The sequence below is a fragment of the Meles meles genome, chromosome 1, assembly GCF_922984935.1.
Source record: "Meles meles chromosome 1, mMelMel3.1 paternal haplotype, whole genome shotgun sequence".
Taxonomy (NCBI): Eukaryota; Metazoa; Chordata; class Mammalia; order Carnivora; family Mustelidae; genus Meles; species Meles meles.
In genome coordinates this window covers 111,727,212-111,754,221 of record NC_060066.1, presented here as the reverse complement: position 1 = coordinate 111,754,221, position 27,010 = coordinate 111,727,212, and the positions used below count along the sequence as shown (strand labels likewise).

The 27,010-nt window shown below is 40.5% G+C and overlaps 1 protein-coding gene across 8 annotated transcripts in view; it reads left to right on the top strand.

The window, feature by feature from the left end:
- The window catches only part of CHD1L (chromodomain helicase DNA binding protein 1 like), a 155,488-nt gene extending 129,235 nt beyond the window's left edge, over positions 1 to 26,253 (top strand). For 3 of the 8 annotated variants that reach the window (XM_046007895.1, XM_046007878.1, XM_046007903.1), the window contains 11 exons: positions 1,688 to 1,802; positions 2,404 to 2,557; positions 4,449 to 4,614; positions 9,054 to 9,202; positions 9,930 to 10,093; positions 10,840 to 11,045; positions 12,055 to 12,153; positions 22,414 to 22,484; positions 23,893 to 24,007; positions 24,926 to 25,034; positions 25,691 to 26,252. In XM_046007895.1, the coding sequence (XP_045863851.1) occupies positions 1,688 to 1,802; positions 2,404 to 2,557; positions 4,449 to 4,614; positions 9,054 to 9,202; positions 9,930 to 10,093; positions 10,840 to 11,045; positions 12,055 to 12,153; positions 22,414 to 22,484; positions 23,893 to 24,007; positions 24,926 to 25,034; positions 25,691 to 25,763 (1,421 nt within the window). In that variant the 3' untranslated portion in view covers positions 25,764 to 26,252. Of the gene's footprint in view, positions 1 to 1,687; positions 1,803 to 2,403; positions 2,558 to 4,448; positions 4,615 to 9,053; positions 9,203 to 9,929; positions 10,094 to 10,839; positions 11,046 to 12,054; positions 12,154 to 22,413; positions 22,485 to 23,892; positions 24,008 to 24,925; positions 25,035 to 25,690 lie in introns of all 8 variants that reach the window. The other 5 variants (XM_046007912.1, XM_046007913.1, XM_046007909.1 and 2 more) reach the window with 3 other exon arrangements.
- Positions 26,254 to 27,010: the final 757 nt, after the last annotated feature.

Below are 27,010 nucleotides of genomic sequence, written 5' to 3'. Positions count from 1 at the left end.
GGCTCCCTGTGGGGAGCCTGCTTCTCCCTCTCCCACTCCCTCTGCTTGTATTCCTTTTCTTGCTGTGTCTTTATCAAATAAATAAAATCTTCAAAAAAAAAAATACAGTGTAATCTTTTTGGAGAACTGAAGCAGTCCTGGACATGAGCGTTTTCCAAACAGTAACGATCATGTTTGCCATCACTTTTTAAGCTGTAGATTAGGAGAACTATCATTTCATTTAACAGGTTTCCCTCCAAGTTTCAGATATGCCTGTGATTGAAACATATTGCCACCAGGTGGCAGTGATAGCTCACGGTATGTCCCAAACAAGACTGGAGAATAGCTTATTTGTAAAACGCCTCTCCTTAATGGAGAAGCGCTGAACTGAGACAACATTAATCCAAGAAGAAGATGATAATGTTTATGGAGCACACTTTAATGAAATAAGTACCTGGGAGATAATTATGGTGTAGTGAGTAAAAAGCAAAGGCTCTGGAGCCAGATGGACTAGTGGGACTGATTCCTGGCTCTTTCACTTTCTAGCTGTGTGATCTCTAATAAGTCCCTTGGCTTCTCTGTTCTTTTATCTATAAAATGCGAATAATAATAATAAATGACTCATAAGGTTGTTGTGAGCATTAAAGGAGCTGATATTGGTAAAGTGCTTAGAACAGTGCCTGGTGCATAGTAAACCCAGCACACATGTAGTTGGCATTATTATGAGGCATAATGTAGCATCTCTCAGTAATCAGTCTTTATTATCTCTTTATTCCAACTTTAATTTTATATGAAGCCTTTAATTAGAGTATTCCTGCCTGACTTGTCTTGAGAGCCAGCTTAGAGTCAGTAGCCCATCTCAAAAGTTAATCCTTAATTCAGGGTCTTGGAACAAGCCCTTTCAGGCTCGCTTGTCTCAGCAATGAGCTGTAACGACCCTGGCAAGAGGGAGTCCCTTTTGTACTTGTTTCCACATTAATCAAAGACAAGGCTGTAATTTGCTTTCATGGTTCTCTTAATTAATTCTCATCATCCAAAGAGCCTCCTCAGCCCTTTTCCTACAACGCTGAAGAAGGATCGGAAAGTTGTCCCGTGGAGTGTTCTGGTCCTATGATTGGTTTTCTTACCTTCTCTTTGATTAATGTGGAAACAAATACAGAAAACAGTTTCTGAAGTTATCTCCTGTCAGAGAGAGGTAGTTTCCTACTCTGCTTAGGAGTGCAATAAATAAATATCCTCTGTTCTCATTAGCCTTTATCAGGGATCTTGCTACCTTAGCTGTAACCTGCAGGGGATGTTAAGTCCTCTCTTAACAGCGTCTGCAGCAGAAGACCTCTCACAGATTTAAAACCGTTTTCTTTTGAAAGAGCATGCATCCTCTTACACTGAGTATTCTAAACGAACCAGTCAAACCATTTAAAATGGCTTCCTGGCACTAACGTCAGAATATACTTTGGCTACTTGGCCCTGCTCCTCTCATTCTGTTCCCCTTAGTAGTTAAATTTTCCCAAGTTAGGCAGTATGAGCCCGGGTAGCACTATTAACCACTCCAAGGTCCTGGAGTTGGAGATGGCGTGTCAGTTTGAAGGGTGAGGCCAATTGTTTTGACTGATCTTAATTTACCAATCATACTGCTGTGGCCTTGTGTCTTTATTGTCTAGCCCTAGCCAGTGTGCTGCTGATCATGTTCCTTTTGCGTTGTTTGTAGGAGGAGTTGGCATGAACTTAACGGCTGCAGATACCGTTATTTTTGTCGACAGTGATTTCAATCCTCAGAATGACTTGCAGGCAGCTGCCAGGGCTCACCGGATTGGCCAGAACAAGTGAGAGATTTCAGCACCAGCGTCCTTCCACATCCTGGGCTCCTCAGTTCTGGGTTGGGAAAGAAGGTGAAGAAGCTGGTCCTGTCACGACCCCGACTAGAGGGCGAGAGAGCACTGGGTTTTAGCCCAGCTTTGCTGCTGACTCCTTGACGGCTGCTGGCCAGTACACATTCTCATTCCAAACTTACTTCATTAAAAAGCACAATCAAACCCTGAAAAGACTAGAAGGAACCTTTAGAAGTTATTTAACTCCTCTTTTCCTGAATTAAGGTCCACTTCAGTTTAAAAATGAACTTACAGAGTTGTGGAGTTAAGCTAAAGAGATGGGCCTCACCCTTTGACCAGAGGTTTTCTTCCTGTGTTCTCATCAGACACCCCAGTTTAGGGCCCCCGCCTCATCCCTTCCTTGACTTTCTTGGAAAGCTTCTGTGAGGCCAGATTTCTCTAAAAAATGCTCAGATCCACTTAGTACAATCTCCCTTTAGTTGTACCCTGAACGTGGCATTTTGGGTTTATTTCCTTTTAAGTGTATCAGCCTTGCATACTTGTGTTCATCTCTGCAGACCCTCAAGGCACACTCCTCTCCTTTGTTTCTGTACAGGTCTGTTAAAGTTATTCGGCTGATTGGCCGAGACACTGTGGAAGAGATAGTCTGTAGGAAAGCAGCCTCCAAACTGCAGCTGACCAATGCAGTCATGGAGGGAGGCCATTTTACTCTGGGGGCCCAGAAACCTGCAGCCAATGCTGACCTCCAGGTATCATATGTTGTTCTTCCCTTAAGAATGTGTCATATGGTCTGTAGTTTCTTATGGGTAAGAAAGTAAACACAAAGAACTGGTATTCACACCCACTCTCCCTAACTACACATTTGCTCCCCGGTCAGACAGATCTGCCGTGGTACCTACTGCATGCAAGCAAGGAGCTGGAGATGAACATGATATAAAGGTAGCGGAATATGGAATAATAGGGATGGGCTTTAGATCCCCCTCACTTGGATTCAGATCCAACCCTTGTGACTTAGTGGCTATGTAATGTAGCTTTGAGCAGTTATCTTCACTTCTCGGTTGTACTCTGTTTGCATTTCAGAAAAATGAGAATACTACAAGTTACCTCAGAGGACTGTTAAAAAAAATTAAAGAACTCAACATAATAAGTGATGATTAATCCCATACCTCATCTTAATCCCAAACCCTTTGATCAGTGAGTGACCTTCATAGTCAGAGGCGGGTAAATGAGACCAGGAATTCAAAATTATACTTTAGGAAAAAGGGATGAAAGAAGAAATTGCTTGAAGATGGGAATATTGGATAGGAAACAAATTGTGACTTGAAGATTTTCTCTTCTGGAAGAGGACTTCGAGTTATTCTGTAGTAGCCATGGGTTAAAATTAGAATCCATATTATAATATATCCTAGGTTCTTCCATTTTCTTTCATTTTGGCCCAGGGAGCATATTTACTGAAACAGTCAGAAGCACTTCAGATAATACTAAGCACACAGTAAGCATTCAATAAATGTTCACTACATCTGCCTCTCTGTAGGATAATGAACCTGCTTCTCTCTTTCAGGAATTGAGAGTCCTATATGTCTTAGATTTGATAAACCACGACGACCTCTTTTATTACTGGATTATTTTAAAACAGTGAACAAACTGCTTTCATCTCGGACAAGGACATTGGGTTGTCACCTTTGTTTTTGGCAACCAAAGAGATAATTAGTGTAGTCTGGATGGGGAAGAGAGAAAGCAGACTTTAGAGCCAGGATGTAACCTTCTGGTATCCTTGAGCTGGGCAAGATGTATGACAGCCCTCTCAAACAGCTGGTCTTGGGAACACTTTATGTTCCCACCGGTATTTGGCTCACAAATACTAGACCATCTAGAGAAAACTGACCCAGTCTAAAAGGATAAGATAGGAACTAGCAGCCAAGATGTGAGTCTACCTTGATTTGGAATCTCAGAGAGTTAGTGTTTAAGGAGTTGCAAAGCTAGAAGTAGGAAGCTAAAGCCAGGGAAATTATTTGAACTATTGGGACAGTTCCTGTATCCCTAGGGAGTAGTCTAAGGGTACATTTGAGTTAAGAGAAGCAGGATAGTGCAGTGCCAGAGGAATATCCAGGAAGATTAGAATTGAAAAACAGCCTTCGGGTCTGGCCATCAGTTGTGACTGGTCTTTGCGAAGGTGTTTCCATAGGGCACTGTGGTAGGAAACCAGATTGCCAAAGGAAAGAAGTCAGTTAATGGTAGTACCATTAAGTACATTAAGTAAGTGTAGCCTTCTCCTTCTAAGTTTGTTAGTGCAAGAGAAGCTAACTTCGTGTGGCTGCTGGAAGTGCCTGTGAGAAGGACTCAAAAGTGCTATAGATAATGCAGGATATTACTGTTCTTTAGGGGAAAAAATGGCTGTTTTTTTCTTGTTGTTATGGAGAATTGTCAAAGTCAACATCACTGATCAGTATTTATCTCTCTGCTTGGCCATCATCCAACTACTAAATGATCCTGTTGGTATCATCATCATGGGGAGAGAAGAATGGCTGACCAACAGGGAAGGGATTTGCCTTGTGTCATTACACCATGTAACAGATCACTGACATCCCAGTGCTTGTTTTCGTGAGAACTAACTGGGCTTTTTCATTTTCTCTGTTCAAGCTGAGTGAGATACTCAAATTCGGTTTGGATAAACTGCTATCATCTGAGGGCAGCACCATGGATGAAATAGACCTGGAGACGATCCTGGGAGAAACGAAAGATGGCCAGTGGATCTCTGAAGGCTTGCCTACAATGGAAGGCAGAGTCAGGGAGCAAGAGGAAGGCAGTAAGTGGGTAGTGAGAGTAGAGCAAATGGCACGGCCACCCGAGTTAGACATGAGTGAGATTGGTCCCCATAGGAGGTCCTGGATGGTGCTCCCTGGGGCATCTTTTCCTACCCACGCTGTTCTTATTTTGGGCACACTGTTTAAGACTTCGTTCCTCCAAGAACTCTTCCTAGACTGACTGGAAATTGTCTGACTATTTCTTTGTAGCTGAACTTTGAACCCAACTCAATGATATTAATGCTTTTAGTAATATCTCAAAGATTTTAATTTGTACCACTCCTGCCTTAGTGGCAAGCATCTTCTCCTCTGTTAGTGAATCCCTCTGTCCTTAGTATGGCGCCCCCCACATTTTCCTTTTCTCAGTATTTTCTGAATAGTAGAGTGATTCGTTCTTTGCATTGGTTGAACATTTCTTCTGTGTTTGATCAGGAGTGTGTACTGCATCACAGGCTTTATACCTGTTTTTTCATTTAATCTTCACTGTACCCATAAGGTGTAGGTACTGCTTTTTTTTTTTTTTTTTTTAAGATTTTATTTATTTATTTGACAGAGAGCACAAGTAGGCAGAGTGGCAGGCAGAGGGAGGGGAAGCAGGCTCCCCGCTGGGCAGAGCGCCAGATGTGGGGCTCAATCCCAGGACCCTGGGATCATGACCTGAGCCGAAGGCAGAGGCTTAACCCACTGAGCCACCCAGGTGCCCTGGTACTGCTTATTTTTTAGTGAAACAATACATGTAAATTATGAGAGGATTTTTGTCTTCTCTGAATTTGGTCAGCATTTGTCTTTTTTGTCTGTTACAGTTCTGAGTATGTGAATTTCTGCCTTGAAGTCTTTATGAGGATATAGTCTTCACATAGTCTCTGTGAGGATGTTCCCTGCGGTCTTAGACTTATTTTTGTTGTGCACCAGTGGCAGCAGGGATTCAGTGTGGACGGGTTGAGGTTTAAGAGTTTTATCTAGATTTTTTAGTGCAAGAGTACCTTATTCCACAGATATACAGATATGTAGTTTCTTTGCTAGATGATGCCTCCTTTTTTGGTAGGGAGTGGGGTTGGCATGACTTCTGGTTTTGCAATTCTCTTTTTTCTTAGGTTCCCAGTTTCCATCATTTGCTTTCTTTTTTTGCCACAAAACTGCCAAAGGATGTCTTTTTCTCCTCCAACAGCAGTGCCTTCCCAAATTGCTGGCTGCATGCACTTTCTAACCCCTTCCTTTCAGTTCCTTAGTAGCCTGTGCTCTGATCTACCATGTCAAAGACTTGTCCTTCTTGTTTTCGCATGTGGGGTGTGGTGCTCTTCGGGGGGCTGTGTCCAACACTGCCAGTCTCTGCCTTACTCTCTAGGTTGGGCTTGGGAGCTGGCGCCATTGGCGTTTGGGTGTGTATTTTTCTGTTTACCTGCAAATGAAAGTTTGTAATGTTCTCTGATTCCTCGTTTTATAGTAGACATGGATTAGGGTGGTTTTATAGGGTATATGGAGAGATTGGAATTTAGGCAGCTAGTATTATTCTGTAGGACACAACTCTTCTCATATTTTATCTTTTAAATTTCTTAATATTATCCTCCCATTTTTATTTTTCAAGTACTCTTTCTTGTTCTCGGTTTTAATCTCATCCTATTTTCGTTTTACAGGTATAATGTCCTCTGAGACATTTATTATAGCTTTTATTCTTTTTTTAAAGATTTTATTTATTAGAGAGAAAGAGAAAGCATGAGCCGGGGGAGGGGCAGAGAGAGAAGCAGGCTGCCTGCTGAGCAGGGAGCCCAATGCAGGACTAGATCCCAGGACCTTGGGATCATCACCTGAGCCGAAGGCAGATGCTTAAGTAACTGAGCCACCCAGGTGCCCCCTTATAGCTTTTGAAATGTAACCTTTGGCCCCCAGCATTTTTTTCTCTTTCCTCCCATTGCTGCTTTTGCTGCTTTTTTCAAAATTTGCTTTGGACACTCTTATTTTTGTCTTAAGTTTTCTTGAAATAGCTGGTGTCCTCTGGCTGTCTGAAAACAATGTTCACTGAACTGTGCCAGTAAAGTGCCCAAGCTGATAGGCAGCCTGAAGCCGATCAGGTATATGGGCTCTTTGTCTTTATTCCAGCAGTACTGGTTGGGGAGCCGGCTTCTGCATTGAGGACGCCTTCCCGGATGTCTGTAGGTCTTTTCACTGAGCAACTAAGTTTCTCCAGAGATGAATCCTTTAGTATCTTTCTTGGGTTGGAATAAACCTGTTCAAACTGAAGAGACAGTGGGTGACAGGGATTCATGGTACTCCTGTTACTTCTCTCAGATCCCCCACTCTCCAAGCACCTTGTCCTTGTACGTCCTTTGAAGGATTGACAGGGTCTCTATTCTTATAATCACCCCTTGACTAGCCACCTGTGTCTGGCTTCTGTGGTCTTTATCTGTTCTTAGTGCTTTAGCCACTTTACATTTTCCAAGAGTTATTGAACTTTCTGTTCACTGTTGTATCATATCTTTTCAAAATCCCTTTTGAAAATCCCCAAAGCTTTTCAAAATAGTGGTTTTAGGTAGGAGAAGAAATGGATACATGTGACCCTATTTTGAAGTTATACTTGGATTACATGAAATATTGAAGCTTGCACCCATTTCTGTACTCATCTAGATGAACTTCAGGTTATTTTCCTAATGTTATTAGAACAAAATAAAATTTTGCTGTTTTCCAGAAAGATAATCTTCAGTCAGTGCCACTGCCAGAAAAGATTTCTACTTGTATTAAAATTAGGAATTTTGTCTTTGATCAGTGAGTACAATGCTCACTCTGTGGTAGATGATTCTACTAGCAGGATACAGATGAGGGTCTAGGCCTGTGTTCTCCAGCCTCCTCTTGGCTGCAGAGTGAGAACAGGGAGCACGATTAAAAATAATAGAAATGAGGGTGCCTGGGTGGCTCAGTGGGTTAAGCCGCTGCTTTCGGCTCAGGTCATGATCTCAGGGTCCTGGGATCGAGTCCCGCATCGGGCTCTCCGCTCAGCAGGGAGCCTGCTTCCCTCTTTCTCTGCCTACCTCTCTACCTACCTGTGATCTCTCTCTGTCAAATAAATAAATAAAAATCTTAAAAAAAATAATAGAAATGAATTTGAAAAAAGAATAAAAAACAGGGTTGCTTTAATCTGGAATGCCAGGGTTTTTTTAAAAGCATGTTTGTAAGTTGAGAATTGCATGCAATATGAAGCTACATATGTTGATCATATTTGACACTTCTCAGCTCTATTTTTTTTTCCACTTGTTGATAGAGCACCTCATTGAAAGCCCCCTGCTGATTTAATTAGCAAATGCCAATTAGAATTACAGCTGGTTGGATTTGGGTATAAGTGTAAAGCAATTGATCTCTTGAGAATGAAAATGTTTTGCTTTCATACTCTCTAGAGAAAACATACTTAAAGCTGATTTGATAATGCTGTGAAAATACATTCTTTGTAGTATGTGCTATTAAATACTCTTCACTTCAGAATCATTATCTCACCTCTCTGGGTTGCTGGTCTTGGCTTGTCATGACTTCTCTTGATCACTGATTCATGATCTTGGCACATCACCCAACCTTCCAGCCTTTGTGTCCTCATCTATAAAATGGTGCTATTAATGTCTGCTTTACTCTTTTAAATAGTTGAAAAATTAAATGTGATAATAGAGACGAAAGTGTTCCGATAGCATAAAATACTATCAAGATTACACTATTGTCATTATTGTTATTACTATAATAATTAGTATTTGCTGCCCTGTTCATTCTCTGTTCTTCTACAGACACCAGAATGCCCTGAAAAGAGCATGGTGGCTTTTGAGTAAAAATCCTGCTGCCTTCATTTATTAGCAGTGAGAACTGGGGAGTCCCTTAATCCCTGTCTGAACCTCATTTCTCCCTTTCTTCTGCGGGGTTAGTTATGACAGGATTGTGGGGAGGCTCATAAAGATATTTCATGAGACCTGAAAAGAATATTAGAAATCTAAGGAATTATTTTTGTGATTCTCCCTTTTCTTAGAGATTTGCCACTTGTTCCTTATTACAGAAAAGGGGAGAAAGAGTTGAGTGTTAAGTATGTGCAGAATAAAAAAAAATATGTTCTCAGTTATTTTTTATTAAGTGGTCTTAATATCAGTGAGACCTATGCTGGAGAGTAATGTGGAAGCAGTGATGAGTGAGCCCAAGATTCAGCAGGTGGAAGGTATCCAGCAGAGAATTGCATACCACCTAGAGGAGGACCAAAGGGCATTAGCCACGCCTTCTCCTTTAAATAGTAAATGTGTGACATCGGCTCTGCCCCTCACCTTGCAGTCAGTGGGATCCAAAATCAGTAGCTTCCTCACAAGCTAGTCTTAGCCCATTAGAATATGAACTGTTCTTTACTTTGCCCTTCTTGCTTTGAATAGAATTAATCCATTTTCCTTTAGTGTCTGACATTCTCTTTTGTGTTTTATGTTCTTAGAAAACCATATGTACTTATTTGAAGGTAAAGATTATTCCAAGGAGCCTAGTAAAGAAGATAGACAATCATTTGAGCAACTGGTGAACCTTCAGAAAAAGCATTTGGAGAAAACTATGCAAGAGGGCCGGCTACTCCGAAATAAAAGCAGTGTAAGGACTATTCATTTATGTAAAAGAATAAATTCTCCCAAATTCACATCCTAAATAAACAAAAAATGATGCTGGGAGTGATTTATTGAAAAATAAGTATATAAATATTTGTTGAGATGTAAATATAATTAACTGTACTCTAGTATAAAAACTTTGAAAGTTGGCATAAATAACATTAACAGGAAGAGTGTATTTTACCATTTAATGCAGGTGAAACGCAGCCCTGTCCATCTTAGCCATCCCAGAAGGGATCACCAAAATACTATATCCTGCTTCCGCTAACTTGACCCAGTGTCACTAAGCGAAGGTGGCAGTCATGAATGGTGACACTTAGTATGTGCTCACTAAATGCTAGCTACCATTAAGATAATTGTGATGTTGAAATACTCTGAGAAAGAATTATATAATAGTTTAGAGGAGGATTTTCTGAAGAACCTCGATCCTGTTGAGATTAATCAGATGAGGTACTGCTGTACCAACCATGCAAGTGCTTTGGTTGAGTTTAGAGCACAATATCTTGATCACCGGGCCAGTGAGATAATGTAATGTGAACAGTAAATTGAAGTGTCTTGCCACCACTCCCCACCACACAAGGGCAGGGAGATGCAGTTTTGTGAAATATTAGCCATGTTACTTTCACACAGAATGTGTTTTAAGGATCAATGAAACTCATGAAAGGATAGACAAACCCCACCCTTCCTGGTTATTGATCTTATTCTTCCTATAGGTTCTCCTCCCAGGCCTTACGGAGGGGTCTACAAAAAGGAAGCGGATTCTGAGCCCAGAGGAACTGGAGGACAGAAGGAAGAAGAGACAAGCAGCAGCAGCCAAGAGAAAGAGACTAATGGAGGAGAAGAAGAGGAAAAAGGAAGAAGCAGAACACGAGAAAAAGTATGTGTGTATTATTTGATTTTATTATCATAAAGCTGATGAGGGTCATGCTTAAAGGAATCTCACTGAGTATACTGAGTCCACAGTTGAACACTTAAAAATTGCAGAAAGGTTCTATAAAACTGGTAGCTCCTTCTGGTAATAGAATTTTTTTTTTTTAAGATTTTATTTATTTATTTGACAGACAGAGATCACAAGTAGGCAGAGAAGCAGGCAGAGACAGAGGGGGAAGCAGGCTCCCCGCCAAGCAGAGAGCCCACCACAGGGCTCGATCCCAGGACCCTGGGAATCATGACCTGAGCGGAAGGCAGAGGCTTTAACCCACTGAGCCACCCAGGCGCCCCTAGAATATTTTTTTAAAGATTGAACTTATCCCTAACCGTGTCCTTTTTTTTTTGTGAAAAATCCTGTGTGTGTAGAGAGACTCATTCAGTTGAAGCAAGAAAATGTTAAGATTTTATTGTCGCTGTCTGACAAAGAGTAGTTCACTTGAACAGTACCTTAATCTGTTCTTAAAAACAGGGACATCCAGTGGCTGCTCATTATTGAAGTATAGTCAAGAGGCAACTAGGCTAATCAGTAAGACTTCTTATTGATTTACAAATAGGCAGAAAACTACAATCAGGGTGAGTGTCTAATTGCATTTCCACTGGGCACTTGCTGTTTGTGAATGGCAGGATGAAGTGCACTCCAAGGGAAATTGTGATAGACCAGGTTAATTTCCTTTTATCTCTGGCCGGTTGAAGGATGGCCTGGTGGGAGTCCAACAATTACCAGTCCTTCTGCCTGCCTTCTGAGGAGAGCGAACCAGAGGATCTAGAGGACAGGGAAGATGAGAGCTCTGCCCAGCTGGATTATGAAGATCCAGATTCAACTGCCATCAAGTATGTTAGCGGTGATGTCACCCACCCACAGGCTGGGGCAGAGGATGCTGTCATCGTGCACTGCATAGGTAGGAGAAGTGGTACTGGCCCAGTGTGAGTGCCGTGTTCTTTATGGTGCCAAGAACTGGGGAGGAGGAGGCAGAAGCCTGACCTAGATATGACTGATGGGCCGGTGTAGTCCTATAGTCATAAAAAGGCAAATTTAGAATCCAGAGGCTTAGATAGATTTGACCCTTGGTGCTCTCATTTACCTGGTTGTATATAATTGGATAATTCCCTATTCTCTGCACAAGTTTTTTGAGAAGGTGAAAGGAGGCAACATATATAAGACAAATCTTTTGAGAAAAAGCAAAACTACAAGCATGTTCCCCCTGCTTCTGTGATCTCTGCACTTTTGACTTCCTGCCTGGAACCCTCTTTCCTCAGATAGCCGCAGTAACTATTGTTCAAATGTCTATATCTCAAGAGAGGTCTCCCCTCAGTGCGTCATGTAAAACAGACCCCACCCCCACACCTCTGTTACTCTCTACTCCTTTTCCTACCTTCGTTTACTTTATTACACATATCACCACCCAGACATACTATGCGTGTATTTGTTTATATGATTGTTTTATTGAGCTAGAAAATAAACTTCACAGGAGCAGGGATTTGCTGTTGTTGTCCACTGCTGTAACACTAGTGCCTAGAGCAGTAATACACGCTAACATATATTTGGAGCATGAGTGAGTGACTGTAAACAGAAGATAATAACCAGCTATGTTAGTCACAGGTCAAATGAGTTATTTAACCTTTTTCTTCCTTACCTGTAAAATGGGAATTATATGCTGTTGGATTACCAATGCTTGTGCTGCTTGTTATGTTACATCTACTCTCCACCTTCCTGTTGTGATAGTCTTGTATATTGCATAAAACCTAAATATTTGAGAAGTCCAACTTATGATTTTCCTGGGAGGCTACATAGGTGTTTCTTCCCTTGGAAAAATCATTCTTCTACAAATCTAGTTGGCATACCTTTGTGTTTTTGAATTGTGGACTGGACTTCACCTTCTATAAATGAAAATTTTCTTCTTCTGTCAGATGACTCTGGTCGCTGGGGTCGAGGTGGTTTATTCACAGCTTTGGAAACACGATCCGGTGAACCAAGGAAAATATATGAGCTGGCTGGGAAAATGAAAGGTAAGAAGCAAAGCAGAGAAAAGGGGTAGGGATGGAATACAAGAGGACACTTAGGACAGGTATCACATGGGTTATGAAGCACTAGTTAAGGAGTTGGGAGAGCTGGTTGGGGTCTCATTAGCTAGTTTTGTCATTTGACTAGTTATGTGACTTTGAGGCAGTCCTTTACCCTCTAAACTATTAAAATGATTTATTTTCTATTAAACGCTCTTTGGTTTGATAGGTTAAAATAACTGAAATCTAGATACTGATTGGGCAGTTGGAGAAGCAGAGAGTTCAGGAGAGGTCAGAGCTAGAAATGAAGACTGAGGAATGCCTGTTTGAACTGTGAAGGAGGCAGGATGGGGAACTGAGAGGACAGAGAACAGAACATAGAAAACACTTCCACTTAGGAACAGTAGCAAGAAGGAGAGACAGGAGTAATTGTCAGCTAAGAGAACTTGGAGAATATAATATTTTGAATTATAAAGGAGCGGAGGGTGTCAAGAAGTCAGGCACTGAAGTGAGGATGAGAACTGAGAAATGGCCATTGGATTTGCGTGACTTTGGAGTACTTTGAGGAGAGTGTGAAGACTAAACCTTGGTTTCACAGAGTTTAGACGTAGTGGTCAGTAAGGAAACAGGTTTGAGTGTGTGCACTCTTCTGAAGAAGAACTGAAATAGGATAGAGGAGAGCAGATGAAAGTGTGGGCTGGAAATATCAGGGAGGGCTTCATGGAGGTGGTAAAAGTACTCGGGCTTGGAAAGGTGGGTTGAATTCAAGTGAGTGGTAAGAAATGGAAGAAGATCTCTGACTGTCTCTTGTGCTTTTTGATATTCTCACAATTGTCATTCCCAGTTTATGGTGTTGAATGACCGAGGCAGTTACACAGTGAATATGTTTAGGAAATGGTGTGTAGGCCAGGCAGGCTGGAGTATAGGATTGAAGCTGAGGAACAGAGGAGAGTTGGATTTTAAAGAGAGGGATTTGGACCACATTATAGAAGACTGCATGTGGCTTGTCCAGGGAGATGCCGTTCTAAGCAGGACCTTATCCAGTAGGTAATGGCTAGTCATTTGGGAGTTTGAATAGAAGAATGGCCTAACTGAGCCAGTATTTTAGGATGACTTAAAAGATTGGGGTGTGTAGGGTAGACTGAGAGAATAAAAGCTTCAAGCTGAAGTATGTAAAGTCATATAATCATTTTAGGACATTTTTCTAGAGCATTAGTTTGATTTGATTAGGATGAGTTAGGAAAATGTGAAAATAAATGCAGATAGAGTGCAATGTTTGGTTTAAAATAAACATTAAGACTGCTGAAGGAATTTCAAGTTCATAATGCCCTCCACTCACCATCCCCAGATGATCTGGGTTTGCATTCACTCTCTAATACCTGAAGGAGTACTTTGTAGGTAATAAGTAAGGGACATTGAACTGGGAGATCATAAAAACTCAGAAGTGAAGAGGACGACATCAGCAACATTGGCGGTAAAAGATACTCTGCCTTTTTATCCCCCTATTTAATCAAATTAGATATCCATACACAAATGAAAGCCTGTTGGTGTGTCTTTTGGGACCTAACACCTATTCCAAAGGACCTGACAGGAGGCTTGCCCACCACTGCCACCCATAAGATACAGACAAACCTCCATACAGGCTGCGAAGCCAGCACGACTGCCTATACCTCTCTTGCCACCATCAGGGAAAAATCGGATGTATGCTCACCAGGCAGGTACTCATGGATGAGACAGAACTTGCAGAAATCCATACTTCCTGTGGGAAGACTCCAGCACCACCACTGGAGAAGGAAATATAGAAGTTGGTCACAGTGGAGGTGGTAAGAGACACACTCCTGCTGCTGCCTCTTGCCCAAGGAAACACTAAATGGACTGGTGTATTTGGAGGAGGTGAACTGTGGGGGGAAAGGAAAGTGGTGAGTAAGCTCCTAGCTGTCCCAGTCGGATGGAACACAGCTGGAGAAACCCATTTTTCTCTGCCAGTACCCAGAGTACTAAGGTGGGAGTTCTGTGGCTGGGAGGAGGCCGATCCAAATTTCAAATGGTATCAAAGGGTTTGAGCTCAACGGGGAGTTCATCCTCAGTCTCTGAAAGTACCACACTCAGGGATTCCCCTGCTGGGCCCACAGGCTCTCCCAGTACACTGAGTGTTAAACCCACACTTCGACTGACTCTGCTGCCAGCTTTGAGCAGGCTCTCAAATGCATCTGTGAGAACGAGCTCTGGGAGCACACTTAGAAAGTCATTGGTCAAGGGGAAAAAACCCACAAAACTTAGCTGTAAATAGCTCTTCTAGAATGCTGTTTCCAAGAGGCAGCCTGGTGAATTGTAACATCCAAAGATGACACAGAAGCTTAAAAATATGGCCCAAGAGAGCAAGAAGAGTGGACAGGTATACCTCACAAACACAAGGAATAACTCAGTAATAATATACCACATAAAATCATCTGCTAAAAGCAGTGAGCACAGAATTAAGGAGGTGTCTGCTTCAAATGCAAAAGCAGCAGTACATAACTACAAGGAATGTGAAAAATCAAGGAAATATGGCATCACAGAAAGAAAATGACAGTTCTCTAGCAAACAAGCTCAAAGGCACAGAATATTGCAATCTAACTGATAAAGAATTCAGAATAGCAGTTATGAATAAACTCCATGAGTTATAAGAAAACTCAAAGGCAATTCATTGAAATCAGGAATAAAACATATGAACAAAATGAGTTCTGTTCCGTAAAAGAGAACCACACAAATTCTGGAGCTGAAGAATTTGTTGAATGAGGTAAAGACTACAGTAGAGAGCAGCTGTAGCAGGGCAGACCAGACGGAAGAAAACATAACTCTGGGGGTAGGAATTTTGGAATAACACAGAAGAGATGAAAGAGTAGAGATTAAATAAGAGCGAAGAAAGTACATGAGCTATGGGATTAGATCAAAAAGACAACTATCAGAGTAAGACAAATATCAGAATAAGCAGGCTTCCAGAAAAGGAAGAGAGGGAGAAGGGGGCAGAGTTTATTTAAAGAAATGATAGCTGAGAACTGCTCAAACCTGGGGAAACTGGGACATATAAATCCACAGAGCTAATCGATCACCCCATTATCTCAATGCAGAAAGACTTTCCCCAAGACACATTATAATGAAACTAAAAAATCAATGATAAAGAATCTTAAAAGAAGCCAGAGAGGGGAAAGAACATAACCTAAAAAGGACCCTCACTAGGCTGACAGCAGATTTCTCAGCAGCAGCTACAGGCCAGGAGAGAGTGGAATGACATATTCGGTGTCGGAAGATAAATACTGTCAACTAAGGCAGTCTACCAGCTGTATCTGGCCAAGTTATCTTGCAGATAAGATATCCCAGACAAAAAGCTGAGGGAATTCACTACCACTAGATCTGCCTTGCAAGATGCTGAAAAAAGAGTTCTTCAAGCCAAAATGAAAAGATGCTGATCAGTAACACGAAAACTTGACAACACACTGACTGGTAAAGGTGAAAAAGAGAGGTAACTGCTTTCTATATTAGGATGATGCTTTAACCATCCAGTATAAATGTTAAGGGAAAAGAATAGTAAAAAGAACAAGTAATGAATAAACAACATAAAAAGGAATAAAAGGGAGAGTCGTAATAGGTGATTGACCATAAGTTGCTTTCGGCTTAAGATGGACTGTTTTATCTATAAGATGTTTTATGGTAACAACATAGCAAAAACCTAGAGCAGATCCATAAGAGGCAAAGGGAAATGGAACATCCCACTACAGAAAAATAACCAGTGTATGGAGGTAGGCAGAAACGGAGGGAAAAAGAAACAGTGGAAATAAAGAGCAACTAGAAAGCAGTGAGTAATGTGACTTTTGTTAAGGACTTAGATAAAGTAATTACTCTAAATGTAAATGGATTGAATTCATCAAGCAAAAGGCAGAGAGACTGATGGAAAAGAACAAAAAACAGGACACAACTGTTTGTTGCCTGTAAGAGACCAGCTTGAGCCTTAAAAACACATAGACGCCAAGTGAAGGGATGAAGAAAGATACTCTGCAGGTGGGGAACTAAAGAAAGTGGGGGTAGCGATCCTTACATCAAAGTAGACCAAAATGATTGCAAGAGACAAGCAAAGTCATTATATAATGATAAAGGGATCAATGCATCAAGAAAATATAACAATAGTATATATGCACCCAACATCAAAGCACCTAAATATATTGAACAAATATTAACAGATATGAAGGGAGACATAGACATCAGTGCAATAATAGAGACTTCAATCTATCACTTTCAGCAATGCACAGATCATCCAGAGAGAAAAGCAACAAGGAGATAGACTTGGACCAAATAGTACATCAAACTGACCTTACAGACATCTGTAGAAAATTTCATCCAACAACAGCAGAATACACATCTCAAGTACACATGGAACATTTTTAAAGAATGGATTATATGACAGAGCACAAAACAAGTCATAGCAAAATAAGCCTGAAGTCATACCAAATATCTTTTCCAACCACAATGGTATGAAATTAGAAATTTTTAATGAGAAAAGTTAGAAAAATCTCCAAATAATGTGGAAACTAAACAGCACACTTCTGAACAACCAATGGAGTCAAAGAAGAAATCAAAAGGCAAACCAAAGAATATCTTTTTTTTTGTTTGTTTATTTTTCCATTTTTAAAAATTTTTTTTAATTTAAAAAAAAATTTTTTTAAAGATTTTATTTATTTATTTGACAGAGAGAGAAATCACAAGTAGGCAGAGAGGGGTGGGGGGGGGGGAAGCAGTCTCCCTGCTGAGCAGAGAGCCCGATGCGGGGCTTGATCCCAGGACCCTGAGATCATGACCTAAGCCAAAGGCAGTGGCTTAACTCACTGAGCCACCCAGGCGCCCCTTTCCATTTTTTTTTTTTTTAATTTCTTTTCAGTGTAACAGAATTCATTGTTTATGCACCACACCCATGCTCCATGCCATACGTGCCCTCCATAATACCCACCACCTGGCTCCCCCAACCTCCCATCCCCTGCCCCTGCAAAACCCTTAGATTGTTTTTCAGAGTCCATAGTCTCTCATGGTTCATCTCCCCTTCCAATTTCCCTCAACTCCCTTCTCCTCTCCATCTCCCTTTGTCCTCCATGTTATTTGTTATGCTTCACAAATAAGTGAAATCATATGATATTTGACTCTCTCTGCTTGACTTATTTCACTCAGCATAATCTCTTCCAGTCCCATCCATGTTGCTACAAAAGTTGGGTATTCATCCTTTCTGATGGAGGCATATAATACTCTATAGTGTATATGGACCACATCTTCCTTATCCATTCCTCTGTTGAAGGGCATCTTGGTTCTTTCCACAGTCTTGGCCATTGCTGCTATAAACACTGGGGTACAGATGACCCTTCTTTTCACTATATGGAGGCATATAATACTCCATAGTGTATATGGACCACATCTTCCTTATCCATTCCTCTGTTGAAGGGCATCTTGGTTCTTTCCACAGTCTTGGCCATTGCTGCTATAAACACTGGGGTACAGATGACCCTTCTTTTCACTACATCTGTATCTTTGGGTTAAATACCCAGTAGTGCAATTGCAGGGTCATAGGGAAGCTCTATTTTTAATTTCTTAGGAATCTCCACACTGTTCTCCAAAGTGGCTGCCCCAACTTGCATTCCCACCAATAGTGGGAACCCACCACATCCTCTCCAACACACGTTGTTTCTTGTCTTGCTAACTTTGGCCATTCTAACTGGTGTAAGGTGGTATCTCAATGTTGTTTTGATTTGAATCTCCCTGATGGCTAGTGAAGATGAGCGTTTTTTCATGTGTCTGATAGCCATTTGTATGTCTTCATTGGAGAAGTGTCTGTTCATGTCTTCTGCCCTTTTTTTTTTTTTAAAGATTTTATTTATTTACCCGACAGACGGAGATCAGAAGTAGGCAGAGAAGCAGGCAGAGAGAGAGGAGGAAGCAGGCTCCCCACCGAGCAGAGAGCCTGACGTGGTGCTCGATCCCAGGACCCCGGGACCACGACCTGAGCCGAAGGCAGAGGCCTCAACCCACTGAGCCACCCAGGCGCCCCATTCTGCCCATTTTTTGACATGATTATCTGTTTTGTGTGTGTTGAGTTTGAGAAGTTCTTTATAGATCCTGGATATCAGCCTTTTGTCTGTACTGTCATTTGCAAATATCTTCTCCCATTCTGTGGGTTGCCTAAACCAAAGAATATCTTGAAACAAATGGAAACACAACATACCAAACACTGATGGATGCTGCAAAAGCACTTCCGACAGGGAAGTTGAGAGCAATAAATACATATGTTAAGAAATAATATTTCAAATAACCCAACTTTATACCTTAAAAAACGAGAAAAAGAAGGGCAAAGTAAGCCCCAAAGTTAGCAGAAGGAAGGAAATAAAGATCAGATCTGAAATAAATGAAATCAGAGTCCAGAAAATCAAAAGAGAAGATGTGACTTTAAAAGTTTTTTTTTTTAATATAAAATTGGCAAACCTTTAGAAAGACTAAGAAAAAATAGAGAAGACTCGAAGTCTGAAATGAAAGAGGAGAAATTACAGGGGGCCTGCAGAAAAACATTAAGATCATAAGTCACTACTCTGAGCAATTTTACACCAACAAATGAGATAATCTAGAAGAAATGGATAAATTTCCTACTCATACAACCTACTAAGACTGAACCAAGAAGGTACATAAAGTCTGAACAGATGGATTATGAGTGAGAAGATGGACTCAGGTTTTAAAAACCTCCCAGGACCAGATGCCTTCTTGGACAAGTTTTACCAAACATTTTAAGAAGAATTAATGCCAACCTTTCTCAAACTCTTACAGAAAAATTGAAGAGGAGGGAACACTTTCAAACTCCTTCTGTGAGGCAAGTATTACCCTCATACCAAAGCCAGGTAAGGACCCTATAAGAAAAATATAGACCAAAATCCTGATGAATATTGATGCAAAAATTATCAAAAAAATTATTAGCAAACCAAACTTAACTCATTAAAAGGATTACACACCATGACCAAGTAAGATTTCCCCTTGGGATGCAGGGATAGTTCTTCATATGCAAATCAAATGTGATAAACACCACAGTAGTAGAATGAAAGACAAAAATCAAACTTCTCAACAGATGCAATAAAAGCATTCTACAAAATACAACATCCTTTCATGATTAAAAACCCTCAAAAGAATAAGTATAGGATGAACATACATCAACATAATAAAAGCCATATGTGTTACCCATGGTTAACATTATATTCAACAGAGAAAAATCAAAAGCTTTTCTTCTAAAACCAGGAACAAAACATGGGTGCCTGCCTATTCTCTTTCTTTTTTAACATAGTACAGGCAGCCCTAGCTAGAGCAATCAGGCAAGACAAAAGGCATCCAACTTAGAGAGGAAATAGTAAAATTGTCATTATTTGTAGATGTGATCCTGTATATTGAAAATCCCAAATTCGCAGTATATTGGATTTAATCAACTATAAAAAGAACTACCGGACATAATCAATGTATTCATTAAAGTTGCAGGATCCAAAATCAACACACAGAAATCAGTTCCTTCTCTATGCACTAGCAGTGAAAATTCTAAAAAAGAAATGAGGGAAACTATCCATTCACCATAACAAGAAACACAATAAGATATCTAAGAATTAAAAAAAAAAAAAATCTAAGAATTAGTTTAACCAAGGAAGTAAAAGATTTAGATAATGAAAAATACAAGACTTTGTTAAAAGAAATTGAAGAAGACATAAATAATTGAAAAGATATTAACTCTTCTCATCAGAGATTGTGAAATATCATCAAAATGTTCATGCTACACAAAGCCATCTCTGGATTTAAAGCAATCCCTATCAAAATTCCAATAGCATTTTCTACAGCAATAGAATAAATCCAAAAATTTGAATGAAACCAAAAAAGACCTTGAATAGCCAAAGCAATCATCAGAAAGAACAACAAAGCAGAAGGCATCTCATTTCCTGATTTCAAACTATACTACAAAGTGATAATAATTAAAATGGCGTGGTATCAGCATAAAAATAGACAAATAGATCAATGAAACAGACTACAGACCCCAGAATTAAACCTCTACATACACTGCCAACTGGTATTTGATAAGGGAGCCAAGAACATCCAATGGGAAAAATGTAGTCTTTTCAACTGATGTTGGGAAAACTGGATAGCCACATTCAGGAAAATGAAATTGGGAACCCTATTTTACTCCACTTACAAAAATTATCACAAAATGGATCAAAGACTTAAACATAAGACCTGATACTATACAACTCATAGAAGAAAACTGAGGGAAGACGTTCTTTGAGATTGCCCTTGGCAGTAATTTTTGGGGGAGGACATCAAAAGATTAAAAATAAAGGAAAACAATAAGTGGGACTACATCAAACTTAAAAGCTTCTGCACTTCAAAGAAACAACAAAATGGAAAGGCAACCTGCAGAAAGGAAGAGAATATTTGAAAACCATATATTGGATAAAGGGTTGCTATTCAACATTTATAAAGAACTTGGACAACTCAACAGAAAAAAAAAAAAAAAATAGTCTGATTAAAAAGTGAACAGAGGAACCGAATGGATATTTTTCCAAAGAAGATGTGCAGATGGCCAACTGGGACATGAAAAGATGCTAAACATCAGTAATCATCAAATCAAAACTACAATGAAATAAGACTTCACACTTGTCAGAATGGCTATCATCAAGAAGACAAGAGCTAATAAGTATTGATGGGGATGTAGAGAAAAGGGAACCATCATGCACAATTGGTGGGAATGCAAACTGGTGCAGTCACTATGGAAAACAGCATAGAGGTTCCTCAAAAAGTTAAAATTAGAACTATCATATGATCCAGCAATCCCACTTTTGGGTATATATTCAAAGGAAGTGAAAGCAGGTTATCAAAGAGATATGTGCACTCCCATGTTGATTTCTGCATTATTCACAATAGTCAAGATAAAGTGTCAAGATAAAGAAGATGTGTACACATATACACAAAACACACACACACACGCCCCTTATATGTGGAATCTATAACTAAAAAACCAGAATGAAATGGTGGTTACCAGGGGCTGAGTGTGGTAGAAATGGTTAATGTTAATGTTGAAGGGTACATACTTGCACTTAGTAAATAAATGACTTCTAGAGGTCAGTATACAGTGCAGGGACTACAGACAACAGATCTTTATTGTAAATCTTAAGATCACTGAGAGACCAGGTCGTAATTATTCCCACCATGAGAAGGAGTAGTCGGTTATGGGATGTGATTGAGATGTTAGCTCATGCTTCAGTGGCACTTGTATTGCAGTATAAATGTGTAAATCAATATGTTGTGTGCCTTAAACTTACACAATGTTACATGTCAGTTACATCTCAATAAAAAAATAGACAATAACAAGTGTTTTGTGAGGATGTGGCGAAATTAGAACACTTGTGTACTGATGGTGGGAACACAAAATGATGTAGCCGCTATGGAAAACAGTATGGTGTTTCCTGAAAAATTTTAAGAATAAAATTGCCATGTGATTCAGCAGTCCTTCTTGTAAGAACTGCAGACAGGGACTCAGATTTAAAACAGGTATTTGTACACTTATGTTGGATTATTCACAATGGCCTAAAGGTGGAAGCCTAAGTGTCTGATGGATGAGATAAGCAGTGCAGTGTATATTCATACAGTGAATAATTCATGCCTTGGAAACCAGGAAATTCTGACACATGCTGCAACATGGACAGATCCTAGGGACATGATGCCAAGTTAAATAAGCCAGTCACCAAAAAACAAGTGTTGTGTGATTTCACTTAGATGAAATAACTCCAGTACATTCACAGAGGTAGAAAGTAAGAATGATGGTTGTAGAGGAGATGAGAAGATGTTTAATAAGTATGGAGTGTCAGTTTTGCAAGGTGAAGAGAGTTGTGGAGACTACATAGGAGCGTGAAGGTACTTGACGCTACTGGGTGCTGTGCTTAAAAATGGTCATGACGGTAAGTTTTAGGTTAGGTATATTTTACCCCAATAAAACATTAAAAAAATTGAAAGTTTTTGAGCCAAAAAATAAAAAAAAAAAAACTCTCAAGGGTGGATCCTGTGAGTTCCTGGCTAAAGCAGTCACTGAAGCTAAGAGAGTGAGAAAAAATGAGATTGCTACCTGATTGGCTGACGAAGAAAGGAGTCGGGCATTCACAAGAGTCCCTCTTCGGGGGTCTCAGTCCAGAGTGAACCTTACCTTCTGTTTGTTGCTCTTTTATTTTACCTCAGACTTGAATTTGGGAGGCGTCCTTTTATTTCCTATTGATGATAAAGAGTCAAGAAACAGTGGGCAAGATTTGGTAAGTAAAAAAAAAAAAAAAAAAATCTCTTAATCAGAACTAAATTTTGGCTCGTGTCACCTCCTCTTAAACCTCTCCTGTTCCCTGCTGGCCTCTCTGTCAACACATTGGTTGCAAGGGCTGCCATAATAAAACAGCACCAACACTGTGCTTTTCAGGGATCATCTCTCTAGTTTGTTAAAAAACACCACCAGCCAGGTGGTTTAGAAGACAGATTAATTTCTTCACAGTTCTGGAGGCTGCCTGTCCAAGATTAAGGTGCAGGCAGGGCTTATTGCCTCCGAGGCTTCTTTCCTGGCTTAAGGGTGGTCACCTTCATGTTTCCTCACATGGTCTTTCCTCTCTTTGTGCACATCCCTGGTGCCTCAGTCTGTGTCCACATTTTTTCCTTGTAAGCACAGCAGTCAGACTGGATCAGGCACCACCTAATGGTCTCATTTTAACTTATTTGCTTCTTTAAAATGTCCTGTCTCCACACACAGTCACATTCTTCAGAACTAAGGGTTAGGGGGCGCCTGGGTGGCTCAGTGGGTTAAAGCCTCTGTCTTCCGCTCAGGTCGTGATCCCAGGGTGCTGGGATCGAGCCCCGCATCGGGCTCCCTGCAGAGCAGGGAGCCTTCTTTCCTCTCTTCCTCTCTCTCTGCCTACTTGTGATCTCTCTGTCAAATAAATAAGTAAAATCTTAAAAAAAAAAAGAATCCAGTGACTCAAGGAAACTATTTACAACTGGTTACCGTATGATGGTAGGGTTGCCAGTCCCAGACACTCCCTTGACACTCTGTCCAGTCTCGCCCACTTAGGACAGGGTGGGAATTACTGGAACAGAGATGGAATGGGGTTTGGGAGCTGACTCGAGCATCTGCCAGAGGGCTGGATACAGGAACCTGTAAAGTCCTTTCTGCTCCTAAGACTGAAAAATTCTTTTACCATTGAGAGTACTTAGGAAAGACAGCATGTTTTGGACACTGTTTTTTTTTTGTTTGTTTGTTTGTTTTTTTAAGATTTTTTATTTATTTGAGAGAGAGACAGTGAGAGAGAGCATGAGAGGAGAGAAAGTCAGAGGGAGAAGCAGACTCTCCAAGGAGCAGGGAGCCCGATGTGGGACTCGATCCCAGGACTCTGGGATCATGACCTGAGCTGAAGGCAGTCGCTTAACCAACTGAGCCATCCAGGCGCCCCCTGGACACTGGTTTTAACATATCTTAAAAACAAGAAGAAATGCTTATGTATAAAGTTACCACAAAATAAACCAATTAGAATGGAAGATTAAGTCATGGATTTGGTAGGACCTGGTTCAGGCAGATCATCCAAAAAAGATGGAGATGAAATCCCCTCCATGGGTAGGTCACTTAGTTGACAGTGCAGCCTTCTGGCGTCATGTCAACCATGTGATGGCTGTTTCTCCTAGTTGGCCTTGATTGTGGCTCAGCACCGTGACCACGCCAATGTCCTGTCTGGCATTAAGATGGCAGCCCTAGAAGAGGGCCTGAAGAAGATCTATTTAGCAGCAAAGAGAAAGAAAGGTAAGCTTTTCAGAACGTGAATTTCTGTTTCCAGGCATGTGATAGGGTTTTTAAAGGGAGGTGAGAAATGTTAAGACCTCATTCAGTATATATGGTAAAGGTAAGCCCCCATGTATGAGAGACCACACAAGTATCACCACATCATCTTGATTCGCCTCCTTTCCCTTCCAGATCACGTTTGTATTCACTATCTCTGTGGACCCTCTTCCTGCACTGGGGTATTTGTGTCCTTATTCTACAGATGAGGAAGCAGAAGACCAGAGATGTAGTAATCTGGTCAGATGCTGTTGGGGATACTGTTTACCCTACCACTTCCCTTCTTGGGTAGTCACATCCAGTCCACATTAGCAGACAGTTCTCTGCCCAAAGTGAGAGTGAAGTTTTATTTCTAAACTAATTGTGTTTCAGAGTTTGTTGAACTGATTGACTTGTTAAAGCATCTGTTTATTTTGGGGCATCTGAGTAGGTCAGTCACTTAAGTGTCTGACTCTTGATTTCAGCACAGGTCATGAGCTCAGGGTTGTGAGATCAAGGCCTGCCTTGGGCTCTGCACTGAGCATGGATCCTGCTTAAGATTCTCCCTCTCCCCCTTTCTTCCTCCCCCTCTCTAAAAAAATAAAATAATCTTTTTATCTCCAACACTGATCATACTCTATTTTCATTGTACCTGCTTATTTCCAGAACCTGTAGGTCTTTGTGTTTAATAGAATTACTTACTTCTTCCTATTATAGTCCTGCCCTAGAATATTTTTGACATTCTAATTTTATACTTTGTGTGGGATACCCCATAATTATGTACATTTTGTCTGTTGGAAACCAGAAAGTGACTAAGAGTGGAGTTTCCTCTTGTATATTTTATACTGAATCAAATTTTTGATGAATGAAGACATCATAACCTGTTTTTTTCCTCTTTAACAGCAAGTGTTCATCTTCCACGCATTGGACATGCCACGAAAGGTTTTAACTGGTATGGTACTGAGCGACTTATTCGGAAACATTTGGCTGCGAAAGGCATCCCAACTTACATGTATCCTTTTGTGATCTTACTAATGTGTTCTCTCAACTCAAAGAAAATGTCTTGCATTTTCTGGTATCACTAATCAAGGCCAAGCCTTTTTCTGCCACATTTTTTACTCTGCCTCTCACCAGTGAGACAAAAACTAAGAAGTACTTTATAATTTGTACATATCCAAGGATGACTACACCAAAGCATTTCTTGGTGCCAGCAGCTAGATTAAAAGGTATATGAAGGGAGGAGTTTATTGAATAATTGTCATTTGATGACAGTGAATCTTTTCACATCAGGTCTCTAGAGATCTTCAGGCCTATAGACAAGGCTCTGTTCCTAGGAGTTTGACATCTTTCTTTTAGGATTCCACATATAAGTGATAACATGCAGTATTAATCTTTCCCTGTCTGGTTTAACTATAAAAACTTAGTAGAAGAGTCATGTTTTGTATGCCTGTACAATTTAAGCAGTATCAAAAGAGTTTTAATAATGAGATAATAGTAGCCGTAATGAGTACTCACAGTATTGGAAGAATTTATGATATGGTGAAAGGGAGTTAAGACATGCTACTTTCAGAGTGATTATTTCAATAATTACTAACCTAGAGAAGTAGCAGTTTTGGTAAAGTTGATTTTAAGGTGATGAACTAGATCTTCCTTGACTGTCCTTATCAGATATTACTTTCCTAGAAGCAGGGCAGCTGTTCATCCACCATCCTCTTCTTCCCTGGGACAGCTGGCACCTTAATAGTTGGCCAGTATCACAGTCGGCATTCAGCAAGCAGTTAATATTTGCCCAGAGCTACTGAATTAGAGTGTTTCAAAAAAGAGTCCAGAGCTGGTGGGCCTCTGAGATACTGTGTTTTCTGAATTCTCATTTTGTTCTCAGGATGTGTTACTCTGATTTGGTACCTGTAATACAGGGATGCACACCTTAATTGGGAAAGTCATCTGGCTGTTTGCTAGGGCTTCCCTTTGCATAGCTATTTACATAATAATAAATTTTCTATCTCTGATGGTTTCATTGCTTTCTTTCTCCTCAATCCAGTTTTCTTTCCCTCCATTAGACTGATTTCTTTACAGAGAATTAGGCTGTGGATTAAGAAGAAATGAAACAGGTTGCTCTGGGAGAAGGAAGCACCTTCAGCCCATTTATGCCTTCCTGCTCAGTGGAGAGCCTACTTCTCCCTTTTCCTGTGCTGCTCCCCTGCTTATGCTCTGTCAAATAAATAAATAAAATCTTTAAAAAAAAAAAAAGCCTCAGTCTTGGTTGATTATCTGCAACCAGCCTGACTTGTGCTGTGTTTAGGACCTCCCCACCCTTAGTCCTGCAGAGACTTCTTCAGAAATCTCAGCCCTGTGCCCTTCATTTCAAGGAACCCTGGCTAGGGGGGCAGCCATCCAGGACCAGGACCTTCTCCCTGGCACTTTTACCCTTTGACAGTTTAGTATCTGTGTCAAAGACCTATTAGACCCTAAATTCATGATTCCTTCTTCTTCTTTTTTTTTTTTTCTCCTAAAACTTTCCTTTTTTAGAGAGAAAGAATCTCAGGGAGCCTCCATGTCCTGTGTGGAGCCCAGTGCAGGGCTCGTTCTCAACCCTGAGATATGACCTGAGCCAAAATCAAGAGTTCAAAGGACTGAGCCACCTAGGCGCCCCCAAATCCTTTCATTTTTGCTCCCTCTTAATTCCTACCCTTACGGCTGGCCTTGACATCGAGGTTATTATTGTAACTTTAACCTCTTGACTGGCATCTTATTTCTTCTATAAACACAGAATTGAAACTCTCTAAAGGGAGGACAGTGAAACCTAACCCAATACATATGTAAATTGTCATACCTTCAGAAGCAGTCTTGATAGCTGCTTGATAGCTGAGGTAGTAGCAGATGTGAATAAAACTTGATTTGCAGAAGCTGTATGCTCTCCTGAAAAGCTGTGCTCACTTCTGAGGGCTGTGTGCACAGGGCCAACTGTGGATGTTTCTGAACATCTGA